The sequence below is a fragment of the Antedon bifida genome, chromosome 11, assembly GCF_963402885.1.
Source record: "Antedon bifida chromosome 11, ecAntBifi1.1, whole genome shotgun sequence".
In the NCBI taxonomy this organism is placed as follows: Eukaryota; Metazoa; Echinodermata; class Crinoidea; order Comatulida; family Antedonidae; genus Antedon; species Antedon bifida.
Genome location: NC_136236.1, coordinates 12,218,436 through 12,232,293, shown reverse-complemented (window position 1 = coordinate 12,232,293; position 13,858 = coordinate 12,218,436). Strand labels below are relative to the sequence as shown.

General features: G+C 36.8%; 3 protein-coding genes across 3 annotated transcripts; 2 read left to right on the top strand and 1 right to left on the bottom strand.

Moving 5' to 3' along the window:
* Positions 1–1,708: 1,708 nt before the first annotated feature.
* On the bottom strand, positions 1,709–7,284 carry LOC144855200 (uncharacterized). The gene is made up of 4 exons (XM_078713012.1): positions 7,228–7,284; positions 5,990–6,781; positions 2,166–2,365; positions 1,709–1,864 (listed from the first exon to the last, which is right to left on the bottom strand). The coding sequence occupies exons 2-4, from the start codon at positions 6,759–6,761 to the stop codon at positions 1,709–1,711; spliced, it is 1,128 nt and encodes a 375-aa protein (XP_078569138.1). The 5' UTR covers positions 6,762–6,781; positions 7,228–7,284.
* Positions 7,285–7,351: 67 nt separating this feature from the next.
* On the top strand, positions 7,352–11,752 carry LOC144855199 (ankyrin repeat domain-containing protein 16-like). Its single transcript, XM_078713011.1, has 7 exons — positions 7,352–7,698; positions 7,892–8,014; positions 8,322–8,419; positions 9,074–9,216; positions 9,357–9,521; positions 9,903–9,981; positions 10,353–11,752. The coding sequence occupies exons 1-7, from the start codon at positions 7,352–7,354 to the stop codon at positions 10,502–10,504; spliced, it is 1,107 nt and encodes a 368-aa protein (XP_078569137.1). The 3' UTR covers positions 10,505–11,752.
* On the top strand, positions 11,336–12,388 carry LOC144855198 (beta-2 adrenergic receptor-like). The gene has a single exon (XM_078713010.1). The coding sequence runs from the start codon at positions 11,336–11,338 to the stop codon at positions 12,386–12,388; it is 1,053 nt and encodes a 350-aa protein (XP_078569136.1).
* The last annotated feature ends 1,470 nt before the right edge of the window (positions 12,389–13,858 follow it).

Genomic DNA, 13,858 nt, shown 5'->3' with positions numbered 1-13,858 from the left:
TGTTAATGCGACTGACGCTTGCTGGTCGGCTGCAAGCCCCGTGATCTGCTGCAGTAGCGTGATCACGCCCGGATCAAGTTCTTTTGGCCGCTCCGGGTCTGCCAAGAATGAGAGCAGGTACCCCGCCATCGAGAGCACGCGGAGTGTTTCACGCGCTGCCTTATCACAAGCAGTGAGGGCCTCCTCGGTTTTAGCAGCCGTGGGGTCAAGGAAAACAGTTCTAGTCGATTCCAGACCCTGGTCCTCCCGCGCTCTCCCCTTCGCGGCATCCGGGATAGGTGGGGAGCGAAGAACTTCTTCAAAGTGCGCCGGCGGGACCGGGAATACCGTAGCGAACTCGGCCGGCGCGGGCCGTCGCGGCGGTTCCCGGGCCACGCTCTCCAATCGTTCTAGCAGTTCAGGCTCGAGTGGAACGATTGGGCTCGTTCGCGCGTGACGCACCGGAGCGCGTACCCCGAACGTCGTGAAGCGCTTGTACTCCGGTAGCGGCGTAGCCTCCTTGTACGCGTAATCTACCCCGAGGTAAGATAGCACAGCCGGTACTACACGGTTTACCAACGTTTGGAGCCCGGGTGCCCCCGCACTGTCGTCGCAATCAGAGAAAGACACAAGTGTCTCGTCGTCCTCCATGTCAACGTCCTCAGGTTCCGGCGTGGGAAGAAGGACAGTCGGAGGTGGCTGCATGTATGGCACCGGCGGAGGGCCATCCTTGGGCAGCGCCCGTACGGCCGCCGCGACCGCCTGTAGAAAGGCGGGAGACAAGTCGAATTGTTGCTCCGCAGGAGCTTGACTTGACGTATTTTGACCAACATACGGCGGTGTAACAGTCGGAATTGGCGGCGGAATTACCGGAATCGGCGGTGGAATTACCGGAATCGGCGGCGGAATTACCGGGATCGGGGGCAACGGCGGAGTCTCCGCGGAAGACTCAGGCCTAGGCGAGGTCTTCTCAGCGCGTGTTGGAAGAGCGGCGAATCGCGCCGGAGGCCACCTGACACACACTTCACACGGATCGGCTTGGCTGCAATCCCTACAGGATAAACATTTCGTATGTTTATCCCACTTTATCGTGGCACGAGGCCCCCCGCACGCAACACAAGCCATCTTGGGCATGGTGACTAGCACACGTATAGCCCACAACAATCGGCCAAGGAAACCCGGCACCGGGTCTTGGCTGGCGATGTTCAGTTAGCACACTAAAACCAGACCGGAATCCTACGGATAACGGCCGAAACTATGATACTTAGCTTCGTTGGCAGATAAGTTTAACGTGAGTAGCGTTGCAGTAGCTGCTCACACAACAAAACAGATCTTTCGTGTATAATCCACTCCAACGGCAAAGCTAGGCTCAGTATCGCACAATACTATAAGCAATCCAAACACAATAGGTTCTATTGTTCTCCTCTGTTGTCGGAACGTGTTAACGTTTCGACGTCTCGAAAAGAAATGGTGAGGTATGCATGGGCGTTGCCGCCCACCTGAGGGCGTGGCGCATGGGCGATACCACTGTCTTGGAGGGGAGTTCATGAATAAAATGTTACTTTTCGGTTATGTTCTCCCCTTGAAGGGGAAAAGGCCTATGTCGGTTCATCCAGGTAAGCTAGTCACGTCGACTTATTTGTATTCTCCAAACTATACATGAGATTAGCAGTATTAGACAGCATGAAAATATTCAAATAAATATGTTTCTAAAAATAAATGTTTGAAGTCAGAATGATGTCTTCAATTCAACTTGCCTTATAAGTGATAGGAGGCAAGATTTAGCATCACTAAATGAGTGAGTTGAGTAGATTTTATCAACTTCTAAAACACCAGACTCTTCTGACATCTTGTAACGTTGATATAATTTCTTCCACGGCAGAAACTGAAAAGACAAATCAGGAGTACGATGACAGAAAGCGAGACACACACAGTTTGCGAATTTGTTTTTTCTTTTGTAAGGATGAAATATTTCCAAAAAGAAATTGAAGTTGATAAGATAGACAGAGCTTTCAATTGCCTTAAGCTCTGTCTACACTATCAAACTAGTTTGACAAAAAGAAGTGTGATGTGCCTAAATATGGTAGTGATATGACATCATCATGTCCATATATGGGCACATCACATGTTTTTGTCGTTTGATAGTGTACACAGAGCTTTAAATTGCCTTGTGTCCAATCATTTACCTTATTGCTTAAAATGATCCGTCTCCATCTTTTGCACACTGTGGAGATATTACAACATGCATTGATTGACAAGTATGAGAAGATGCGTTCTAGGATCTCATCAGGAAGGTACGTGAGGTATCCAAAAGTACCGTCCTCTTCTTCCACGCCATCACAATCATTGCCTTCTTCATCTACGCCAACACCACAGCTACTATCACCTAAAAAGAGTAAATTAAGCTTTCAGTATTTATTTTACTGTGCATTGTAGCATATTTAAAAGTAGATTATAATCACAGTAGTCTATTACGTGACTGGTTTACCTGGAAAAACCGACATAGGTCTTTTCCCCTTCGAGGGGAGAATATATTGTGTATTTGGGACTATTTAGGTCTATCGTTTAATTGGTAGAACGTTGTTTTCTAAAGTAGGCCTACTAAATAGTTGTCAGACATTGACTGTTGACATTAGTACTGCTTTTTACTTAAATCAATTTAAAATCTACTTTCAACTTGAACCAGTAAACCAAAATCTTGTTGGCTATGTTGTGCAACATATGAACTTAAAGAGAAACTAGAATTTAATTCGTCACTTTGACGAATTATAGGTGATCATTTTTATCATTTTACTGAAATTAATTTTTTTTTTAAACATGCACGTACGTTAACATACGATCGGAAAATGTTGATGTATGCCATCCTATTATATGCTTATAGTGCTGAGTTGTGCCTATATGCCATATACAATATGTACAGTATATACTGTATATCTATATACAGTGTAGCATAGGTGAAATTACGGGACACACATGTTCTAATTTTTGGCATGATGACGTTATCAAACTAAACTTTAAGATGACAATTTCGAAAGATAATTAATTGAGCAAAAAAATATAAGATTTGGAAAAAAATTTGGCACGTAGAAGCGCTGTGCGCGCTCTTTGAATTGTGTATAACTTTGCCGAAAAATATGAAAAAACTACTTTTTCACTTCAACTGGCCATATGTTAACGTCACAACATCCGATAGGCTTAATTTTTATATGAATTAATATCTACATTTCATCAGCTTTCATAATAAATTATAGTCATCAAGGTAACCTTCAATTCTGAAGAGCTAAGATATTCAAATTTACTGCGAAGGTGAAATTACACGGCCTACGTTATTCAAGTTTTTACGCGTGATGACGTCATTAAAATGAAGATAGTGTCAACTCATGATAAAGATAATTAATTAAGCAAGCACATACTGAAAGTTGTGCGAAATTCGAGCACACATAACCAAGATGCGCTCTGTTGAATGTGATAATCTACACAAAAAGATAACAAATCCTAATTTTTAAATTCAAGTGGCCATTTGATGACGTCAAAACATTTTGTACGTAAAATGTGTACATGAATTCATATCTACAACTCAATGGCTTCCAGAATAAGTTAAAAAAATCGGGGGTCATCTTGCATTCTGAAGAATTATTTTCATTTTAAAAAAGACCTATTTTTCACCATTTTCAGAACTTTTGTAAAATTAATGTGCGCATTTTGTCATTTTTAACGTGCTCGTATAGCGTTATTTTAAGTCGGAACTGACTCAAATTTGGTGAATGTACTAAGGATGGTGAGTAGAATGAGATTTGTAAAAAAAATTCATATTTTTTACGCTTTTTAAGTATCGCGCGCGCAAAAACGCATTTTTGCGCAGTAATTTTTTTAAACACGCAAATGGCCTAATTCATGCTCTAAATTGATCAAAACTTAATTTTGAGCGTTTTAAATTTTTAACGCGCGATATCACGCGCATGAACCTACGTGCGCGTGCGTTTTTATTTGCTAATATTTTTACCCTTGATCTGAAGTTTACGTGTAGTGAATTTCATTAATATGTGATAATGAATTATGGAGATATGATTGATAATGTGATTTCGCAAAATGGCGTATAAATGTCGTCACGGATGAGTGATCACGCTGGAAAGCTTATTAGGATTAAGTTATATTATTTGAAAGATATTCTGAAATTTTTGTAATCATTGACATTAAACTTTTTGAGATAATTGTTACACAAAATAGTGTACAGAAACAATAAAAAGAACTAGACATGTAACTCGTCACTTTGACGAGTTTGGTTTTCCGCCGCGCAAGTGGTGCAACATGAACGTGTAACGACGTACCTTTTAACATTAAGGGATGGGTTGAGGACAAAAGGAAGTGTTCACGTTGGCATTATGACCTGAACTGAAGAATATGATATGTTGTTATTGCTAAATTCTATTATTTCGATTCATATATAGTATACACAGTATAATCTGTATCCATATCACACAGTGTAGAATAGGTGAAATTACGGGACCCGCTATTTATTGCAAATTTTAAGATGTTGACGGTTTTAAAATGAAATGCAAAGGTAGCAATTTCGGAAGGAAATTATCTCAGCAACAACATATTAACGTCTAGAAGAAATTTGAATACGTGAAATATTGATGCGCGCTCTTTTAAATGTAATGAATTATGACGCAAAAGATGAAAATACGACTTTTTTCATTTAACTGGCCATATGATGACGTCACAACATCCGATTGGCAAAATGTTCACATGATTTCGTATCTACAATCCAATAGCTTCCATAAAACGTTTTAATCGTGATTATCAAATTTTATTCTTACGAGCTATAACAGATTAAAATTTACTGTAAAGATGAAATTAATGCCACACGTAATTTAAATTTTTAGGAATGATGACGTCATAAAAATTAAAATATTTCTAATTCATGCGAAAGACAGTTGATTGACATAGACAATATCAAAATTTGGGTGAAAATGGAAAACGGATAAGTGGAGATGCGCTCTATTAAATGTGATGAGCTATGACGAAAGATACAAAAATCCTAAATTTTATATTAGCGTGGCCATACGATGACGTCACAATATCCGGTTAGCCATATTAATACATGATCCGATATCTACAACTCATTAACTTCCAGAAAATGTCATCCACAAAAAGTTGACCGTCTAGTTTAGAAATTACGATTGTTTAAAAAAATGCATATTTTAAACGAATTTTTTAACCTTTTCATAAAAAACGCGCGCAAATTGTTCAATTCGACGTGCTCGTATGACGTATCTTTAAGTCGAAATTGTTTAAAATTTGGTAAAATTACTAGAAAAGGTTGGAAAAACATAAATCACGCGAAAAAAATACGTTTTCAATGCTACGTGCGCACCGCACACGTAAAAATGTGCGCACGCGTGGGAATTTTTGACATGCTTAAAACGACATGAAACGCGTAGAAAATTGATTATAAATTAATTTTGCGCATTTTGAAATTTTAAATGCGCGTGCGCGCGTAACTTTGTGTAAAACACGCAATTTTTTTTCCACAGAAAGTTAGCGCATGATATAAATTAAACTTTTGCAAAGTTTCAAGTTGAAATGTTATTTGGTTGTCGAGCTATGTTAAATACGAGAAAATCGTTAAATCGCGCGTACGTCACGTTGCGCAATTGTAAGCATCATGAAAAGCTTCGCTTGACGACGTTACATAAATGTCAAAATGTCAACATAGTTAAAAAAATGTTATGTTTGCAAGTTTTAGAGAAAAGCGTTACACAAAAATCATACAGAAAGAAAGAAGATGAAAAAAAAGATGATGATGATGATTTCGTACAATCACAAGAGGTTTTCCTGCAACTTCGTTGCGGAAAACCAAAAAAAAAAAGAAAAAAAATAATAAAGATTTTATACAATAACAATAGGTGATCATTTTATTCTAAATGATCACCTAAAAAATATAAAAATATGGTACAGTATTTGTGGAAAAAAGTTGTTAAATCAGTACAAATTTTTTAAATTTTACCTAATAGACCAAATGTATTAGGTTGGTCACTGTTCATTTCCATGTTGTCAAGGAGGTCAGAGTTCAAACTGTCAAGAAATGAATCGTCTTCAAATGCTTGCATGTTGACGTCCATCCACGCTGAATTGGCGCCACATTGCCTCTCTACTTCCTGACTTGCTCGGACCATGACATCATCTTCCAAAGAGTCTATTTCATAATCTATTTCCTTCGAACTGGCGCCACATTGCTTCTCCAATTCCTGACTTGCTCGTATCATCACCTCATCTTCCAACGAGTCCGTATCAAACTCCGTTCCTTCTGTTGCCTCTCCATACTGATTATTCAAATTCCTTTGAACACATGATTTTAAAACTTGTTCATTCTCCTCTAATTGGACAGTAGTACTGGTTGAGGGTTGGTTGTTGTCTATCAAGCTTCCATTGTTTTTAATTCCACGGTTACGTTGTACATATACACTAGAATTTGGTGATAGGTCATTGCACAATGAAGAAGTTGACGGACTACTCATTTTTAATTTTGCCATCAACGGGACATCATCCATAAATTTTCTTTTAGGACTAAAATTGGAATTACCCTTTTGAAGTGATTGGTCATTTTTGGAATCTTCATTAGTTCTTTTTTGTCGTGGGTATAGCCCTCTGTTGACATCTTTGTTGGTCTTTTTTACTAGCTGCGGGTTCCTTAAAGGTTGAGCGCCCTCAGGTGTTTCGGAATGTTCAGCACATTGTTGATGGTTCATCTGGATTTTTTTCTTCTTCTGATCTGCCATTAGTGAATTGACAGTGCAAACTTCAAACCAAAAAAAAATATGTTATGCTGCCTGATAATGTAATGATAGGTATTTAACATTAATACTGTGTTTTACATTTTACATTATTTACAATACATTTGTCGTGAAATAAAGTAATAATAATAATACACTATTGAGGACAAACAAATTGGCAGACATCTGCTACTGGCCCCGTGCTTATCCCAGCCTAGAAGTTAGGCCTAGATACAGGCTACAATAGCACAGCATACCACATCCCTCCCTGGGGAAAACCCAGTTTCAATCTGCCCTGACACAGTGACTGCTGGCAAGATTGGTTCAGCTTTGGTTGGCCTAGCCTAGATAGAGCTTATTATAGCCTAGCAAGTAACACTAGTAAACAAATGGAAACGGCAAATATAATCATCTACTAAAATCATTAATATTTAACCTAGGATATGTAGATTCACATTTAGGAAATACCTACCCTACTGAAAAGAAGTAAAACCACAACAACACTGTGTTTATATTTTGGTTTCGGCGCGTGGTGTTTACCACCTTTATGACGCGTAAGTCATGGTTGAGTGATTTTGAATAATGATGTAAACAATATGGCAGCACTCACAAACAAAAATGTTAGTGTTGATCGTTTGATTGCTTTGCTTTTTGGTAATCACACTTTTGATGAATTTCAGTCAATATTGGATAAAAATGAAGACGCGAAATCGTTGATTAATATCTCTAGTACAAAATCTGGTGATCGCATTGTTCATGCGGCGGCTAGGCATGGTAAAATTGATGTTTTGAAACTACTAAACCAGCATGGTGCCGATTTTGAGGCAGGGAATTTGGATGGGAAGCGACCTCTCCACGAGGCCGCAGCCTCTGGCAGCTTGGCTAGTGTCAAATTTCTGCTTTCCCTGAATGTAACTATAGATTCCTTAAAGCGCGCTGATTGGTAAGGAAGTGTGTAGATTAGAGCTCTAGGTAGCTAGACTAGGCCAACTTTTTGATGACTATTATGATAATGATGAATAATAAGATAGATTGTGCTATGACATTCATGAACATTTTTTTAATTAAAAAAATAATATTTAAACATATATTTAGAATTACACCAAAATCAATTGAATGATTTTTGTTTTCAACAGGACACCACTTATGTTAGCTTGTACTAAGAAGAGCATTGAAGTGATCCAAGTACTGGTGGACGCAGGAGCTAATCTGCATCTGAAAAACAAAGATGGCTGGACGTGCTTTCACGTTGCTGCAAGGTAATCGTCAAGAGAAAACCACACAAACAAATCATGACAATCTCAACATTATGACCAATTGTAGTCCCAGCATGGGATTATGCTCGACCATATGGTAGACCTGTATTTTTATTATTCATCTTCATCATCTTCTTAAGCTCTGTCTACACTATCAAACTGGTTTGACGAAAAAAAGTGTGATATATGTCACATTTGCAGCTGGGTTTCCTAATGTTCCTTAAATGTTGTGTTCCACACGTTTCTAATTATTATTACATTAGATTTTTTTTAATGATAATTCTTATTATTGTTTAATATGTTTATGCAGGGAAGGTGATGCTGATATTTTATGTTTCTTACTTGATTGTGATGATTCATTGTATCAAACAGTGAGTAACAATGGTAGGACACCCTTACACTCAGCAGGTACACATCAAATACATTTCAACATTATTAACTAATTTAAATAAATGAAAAATTTATTATATTCTGTATAGATTATGATATCAATAATGTTCTGATATCAATATGTTTCTGATATCAATAAGGTATGATATCAATTTAATTTCTGATATCAATATTGTGTTTCTGATATCCGTATGGTATGATATCAATAAGGAATGATATCAATTTACTTTCTGATATCAACATGTTTCTGATATCAGTAACGTATGATATCAATAAGGAATGATATCAATTTAACTTTCTGATATCAATATGTTTCTGATATCAATATTAGGTATGTTTTCAATAAGGTATGATATCAATAAGGTATCATATCAATTCACTTTCTGATATCAATAAAGTATGATATCAATATGAGATATGATATCAATAAGGTATCAATGTATCATATCAATTCACTTTCTGATATCAATAAAGTATGATATCAATAAAGTATGATATCAATAAGAGATATGATATTAATAAGGTATCATGTCAATTTACATGACATGGTATCAATTTACTTCCTGATATCAATAGGGTATGATATCAAAGAGACATGATATCAATTTACTTTCCAATATCAAAGGTATGATACTAATTCATGTTTTATACCACTTGTATTTTGTATATTAGCTCTACATTGTAGACGTGATGCCTGTCAAATTCTGCTAAATCATTGTTCTGTAGACGTCCAAGACAGCTGCGGGTCGACACCATTGATGGATGCTGCGAGGGCGGGCTTTCCTGAAATAGTTGACGACCTCATTAATATTCATGTAATTTTTGGTTTTTTTTGTTTTTGTTTTTTAGTGTTTTAAAATTAAATGTTGTTATTGTTCACTGTTGACTTCTTCATGTTACATTTTCTAGCATTTATTAATCATTTAATCTAAATACTATTTATTATTTTTTACAGCAGGCAGATGCTAGAAAGTGTGATATCTTAGGCCGCCAAGCAATTCATTTAGCAAGCCTAGCAGGGAGTGTCAACGTCATTCAGTATTTAATAACTAAGCAAGGAATTGATGTGAACACTCCAAGTCAACCAAATGCACTCAGACCTTTACACTTTGCAGCAAAGGTATACAGTTTAAAATCCTATTAAGTTTCTTTATGTTATGAAGCATATACTCAATTCTACCATGGAAGCCATGGTGGTGAAGGGAGTGGTGCCCTTTTGAGACTAGTGTAGATACAAGCAGTGATTGTAAATAAGCCTAAAGTTCTGTCTACACTATCATAAAAAAAAATGCGATGTGCCATATATATATATACCATTTCTTGGCATATCACTACCATATTTGGGTACATCATACCTTTTGTCAATATTTTAATAGTGTAGACAGAGCTCATGACAACTTTGATCCTTTTATAGAAAAAAAAAACCGCACCATAAACAAAGATTGCTAAATGCAAGCCCACCTGTAGTATATTTAAAAGTAATATTTGGATTATGTTTTAGGAAGGGAAAGCAGACGCCATGATGTATCTGATTCAAGAAGGAGCAGATGTCAATACACAAGACGCAAACTGTAGGACAGGTAATCATTTGTAATTCATCAAATCAAAATAATATTTATTTGTTCTTCCCTTTCAGGGACACAATTAAAATAAAGTTCAAAACAGCCCAACAGTTAAAATGAAATTAAAAAATTATACAGACAAGCATAAAGCCCATCCTACCCATGAGAGAGCATCATTACAAAAAATAGTGGAAATGTTGCTATGTTTAAAACAGAAGATTGACTGTTGACTGCTACATACATGCTATGAACTATTGAACTGAATTTAAAGTGCTGAGAATAAATAAAGAATTATATTGGAAAAGTCTACAAGTCTGAAAGTAAATAGTAATCACCCTTCTCTTTAAATGTTTGTATAACATATTCTTTTCCTTTTTCTTTTTTTGTAGCCTTACACATGGCAGCCGGCTCACAAGATGTAGAGAGTATTCGCCTTTTGCTTAAAAATGGCGCCCTCCAATTGTTTGACAAGAACGGCATTAAACCTGATATGTTAGCTAGGACTAAACCAGCCAAGATGATGTTTGATCAAATAACGTGAAGTAAATGCACATGTTTTGCACACTGCACATGTTTTGCACACTGCACTATCAATGCATTTTGTTTTATGAATCCAAATCAGGACCAAGAAGGCTTACGTTTGTCTCTTTGATATGTAATGCTAATATCAGGTGGTCCACCTGTCCCATTCAGGTGAAGATTACTGCGGTTTTATCTAATCCGTGATTGCTAAGTTATAATGTGTCACCTTTTAAAAAAGAAAACTATTTACATTTATCAAAATGTGTCTAGAAAATGACATTATAGGTCAAACCATACAGCAATTGCTACTCAAGGTCACCGTCGCAGAGATTTTTAACTAAAAAAAAAACCTTAGAAAAGGTTAAGATTAGAAATTTCAAATTGACATTGATTTTGCAATAAAAAAAAAAAAAAAATATATTTTCATCTAACAATTTGTAATAATAATTACCAAATGCGATTTATAATTAATTGTTTACTTCCGCGGTTGAATGTTGCTCTTTCAAAATTGCAAACATCACTCCAATCAACAATAAATTGTGCAATTTATTACGTCAGTCGTAAATCATTTAACCCTCTTCAGGTGTTTTCATCATTTAAATTGCTATTGGCAACAAAATAATTACTTCAAATTTTTGATTATTTTTCAATAGATTACTAAACAAACTTATATTTACCAAAAGACCAATTATGTTTTTAGAATATTTTAATGGGGAAAAAGAAAGCATATATAAAGTTGCAAGCCTGCAAGCTATCATCTTACTTGAAAATCCATCTTCATTTGTTTGTGTAGTCTACAGTATATTAACTTTGAAACTGTATATCTAAAATTTATTGAGTTTTTACCAACATGAGGCCATCCTATATTAGACCATCTTATACAAGACCATCTTATACAAGACCTCCGTACATTAGTACTGAAAACTCGATTACTGCAAATGCAAGTTTTCCCAATGGAACATATGCAAATTACACAAGTTATGGTGGCAATGGCTGGCAAGACTACTATACTGGGTATACTTACAAGAGCAGCATGGAGTTGATTCGTGGCGATGTATACTACCATGTCGCTTGGGTGTCTGTCTGTCTGTTGATCCTTCTTGGTAACACTTTAGTTATCTATGTGTCGGTCAAGACTAGGATGTACCAGCAGATGACGCAACGCATCCAGTTAAGTCTAAGTGTCGTCGATTTCATGTCCGGTATTTTAGGAATCATCTGTGCTCTTCACGACGATCTGCAAGAAATATTTGTGATATATTTATGGTGGCCGTTCTATATCTCTCAGTACCATCTATTTGCTGTTGCTGTGGAGCGATACATTGCTATATTCTATCCATTCCGACATATTAACATTGTGACGTCCAAATCAACAAACATCGCTATCGTAATCTGTTGGATGACTGGTGTCGTAATCGGTGTCATACTCCAACAAACATTCTACAGTAGAGACAAAATGATGTACATTGTGTCGCACAGTATTTGCGAATTTTTTCCCATCATCCTGATCTGCGGTCTGCATTTTAGAGTTCACAAGGAAGCGAGAAAACAGGAAATGCGTATACACGCAGCAGAGGTACGTGTACACGTGATAGAGGTGCGTCCGCACAAGGAGGAAGGCACACAGCAGCAAAGAAAGGTTGGCTGCGTGCAAAAGAAGGCCGACTTAAAAGCAACCAAAACCACACTCATCATTCTCGCCGCTTTCTTGATTTGTACCGTTCCCTATTTTGTGATTTCAATCAAAAACGCAATTTATTATCGCCAATATGCATTTTCAATTGCAAATGTTATGATCTCTGTGTTCTTTTTGCAACTCAATTGCGGAATGAATCCGATAATCTACTCTTTTAGAAGTAAGGCTTTTAAGACTGGTTTGCGATCCATCTTTAGGTCTATGTAGTCAAAAGTTACTCAAAGACGGTCAGCGACAACGCAATCACAATGTGAAAATGAAGTCACCATGTACAACAAGTAGATGACTGAATGTACAAAACGATGAAATTAGTTGAGATCGGATTACATACAAGAGAGAGCAAGAAGGAGGTGTGGTTGGGGTTGTGTCTTTTTTGGAGGAACAGATTCTGTTTATGATTATTTATGGTATTAATTTGTATCGTGTTAAATGTTTTGACGTCGCACCTTTCATAGCATTGAGTGACACTAACATGTTGGTGTATGTCAATATAATTTATATTATATAAAAGCGTTGTCATATTTCACTTCAAGTTCGTTGACATTTGATTGACAGCTCATCAAATAACTGTATTGAATTTAAAAATGCTTTAATGAACTTTAATAATGGATGAAGTGGTCGAGTTTAACTGATAGGTCTTGTATTGTTTTCCACTTCAAAAATGACAGAATTCTTATTAAATTTGTCAACTAACTGCACGAAGGACGATGACAAAGAAAACTGATGTATCTGAAAATCCTTAGCGGGCGTACACCAACATCATGTCTGCCAAGGAGGGCCGTACTAACTAACAGACAATCTTAATGAATGTTATTGACTGGCAACAAAGCAACAACATTCTCTCTGAATCGACGACAACAAGAAGCCAAGAACAAGCTTTCTGAATAACTGTTACCAGTCTACATCAACATCATTGCTCCATCAAGTAGCTTACAATATTTCTGTTCAGAGTTTACTGTTAATTTATAAATATAGTTAAACATTAGCTAACATTACATTATCAGATTTCCATTGTAATGTAGTAATGTTATATATACAACATTTAACATTTCATCTTGTACAGCGCTCATGAGAAACGAAGAGGAAGTAGAAATGTTCAGTCATTAGACGTGGTGGTGTGAAATCAATAGGCTCTGGTGATAAATGATTTCTAAAAGGGACGTTGGACTTATTAAGTTACGCTTAACCATTTGCCTTTGTACAGTTGGTGTCAGACTTATCAAGTGATGTTGGACTTAAGTCACACTTAACCATTTGCCTTTGTACAGCTGGTGTCAGACTTATCAAGGGGTTTTGGACTTAAGTCACACTTAACCATTTACATTTGTACAGCTGGTGTCAGACTTATCAAGGGACTTTGGACTTAAGTCACACTTAACCATTTACATTTGTACAGTTGGTGTCAGACTTATCAAGGGACTTTGGACTTAAGTCACACCTTGTGACCTTGATACAGTTGGTGTCCGACTTAAGTCACACTTAACCATTTACCTTTGTACAGTTGGTGTCAGACTTCACATCACTATGAACAAGACAGATGTTCAAAACATAACTGATTACGATAATAACTATAACTACGTAGAGCTATGTATATGGATAGCTTTATCTTCATGGATAATATTTGGGAATATGTTGGTTGTCTTTGTTTATGTCAAGAAGAGAATGTACACGGACTTA

Excerpts from the sequence above, each read along its gene's own strand:
- LOC144855200 (XM_078713012.1), bottom strand. The coding sequence starts at position 6,761 with ATGGCAGATCAGAAGAAGAAAAAAATCCAGATGAACCATCAACAATGT. Across the intron at positions 2,366-5,989 it reads TAATACATTTGGTCTATTAG|GTGATAGTAGCTGTGGTGTT; the intron begins GTAAAATTTAAA and ends TACTCTTTTTAG. Across the intron at positions 1,865-2,165 it reads GGATCATTTTAAGCAATAAG|TTTCTGCCGTGGAAGAAATT; the intron begins GTAAATGATTGG and ends TTGTCTTTTCAG.
- LOC144855199 (XM_078713011.1), top strand. The coding sequence starts at position 7,352 with ATGGCAGCACTCACAAACAAAAATGTTAGTGTTGATCGTTTGATTGCT. Across the intron at positions 8,420-9,073 it reads GACACCCTTACACTCAGCAG|CTCTACATTGTAGACGTGAT; the intron begins GTACACATCAAA and ends TTTGTATATTAG. Across the intron at positions 9,522-9,902 it reads CTTTACACTTTGCAGCAAAG|GAAGGGAAAGCAGACGCCAT; the intron begins GTATACAGTTTA and ends ATTATGTTTTAG.
- LOC144855198 (XM_078713010.1), top strand. The coding sequence starts at position 11,336 with ATGAGGCCATCCTATATTAGACCATCTTATACAAGACCATCTTATACA.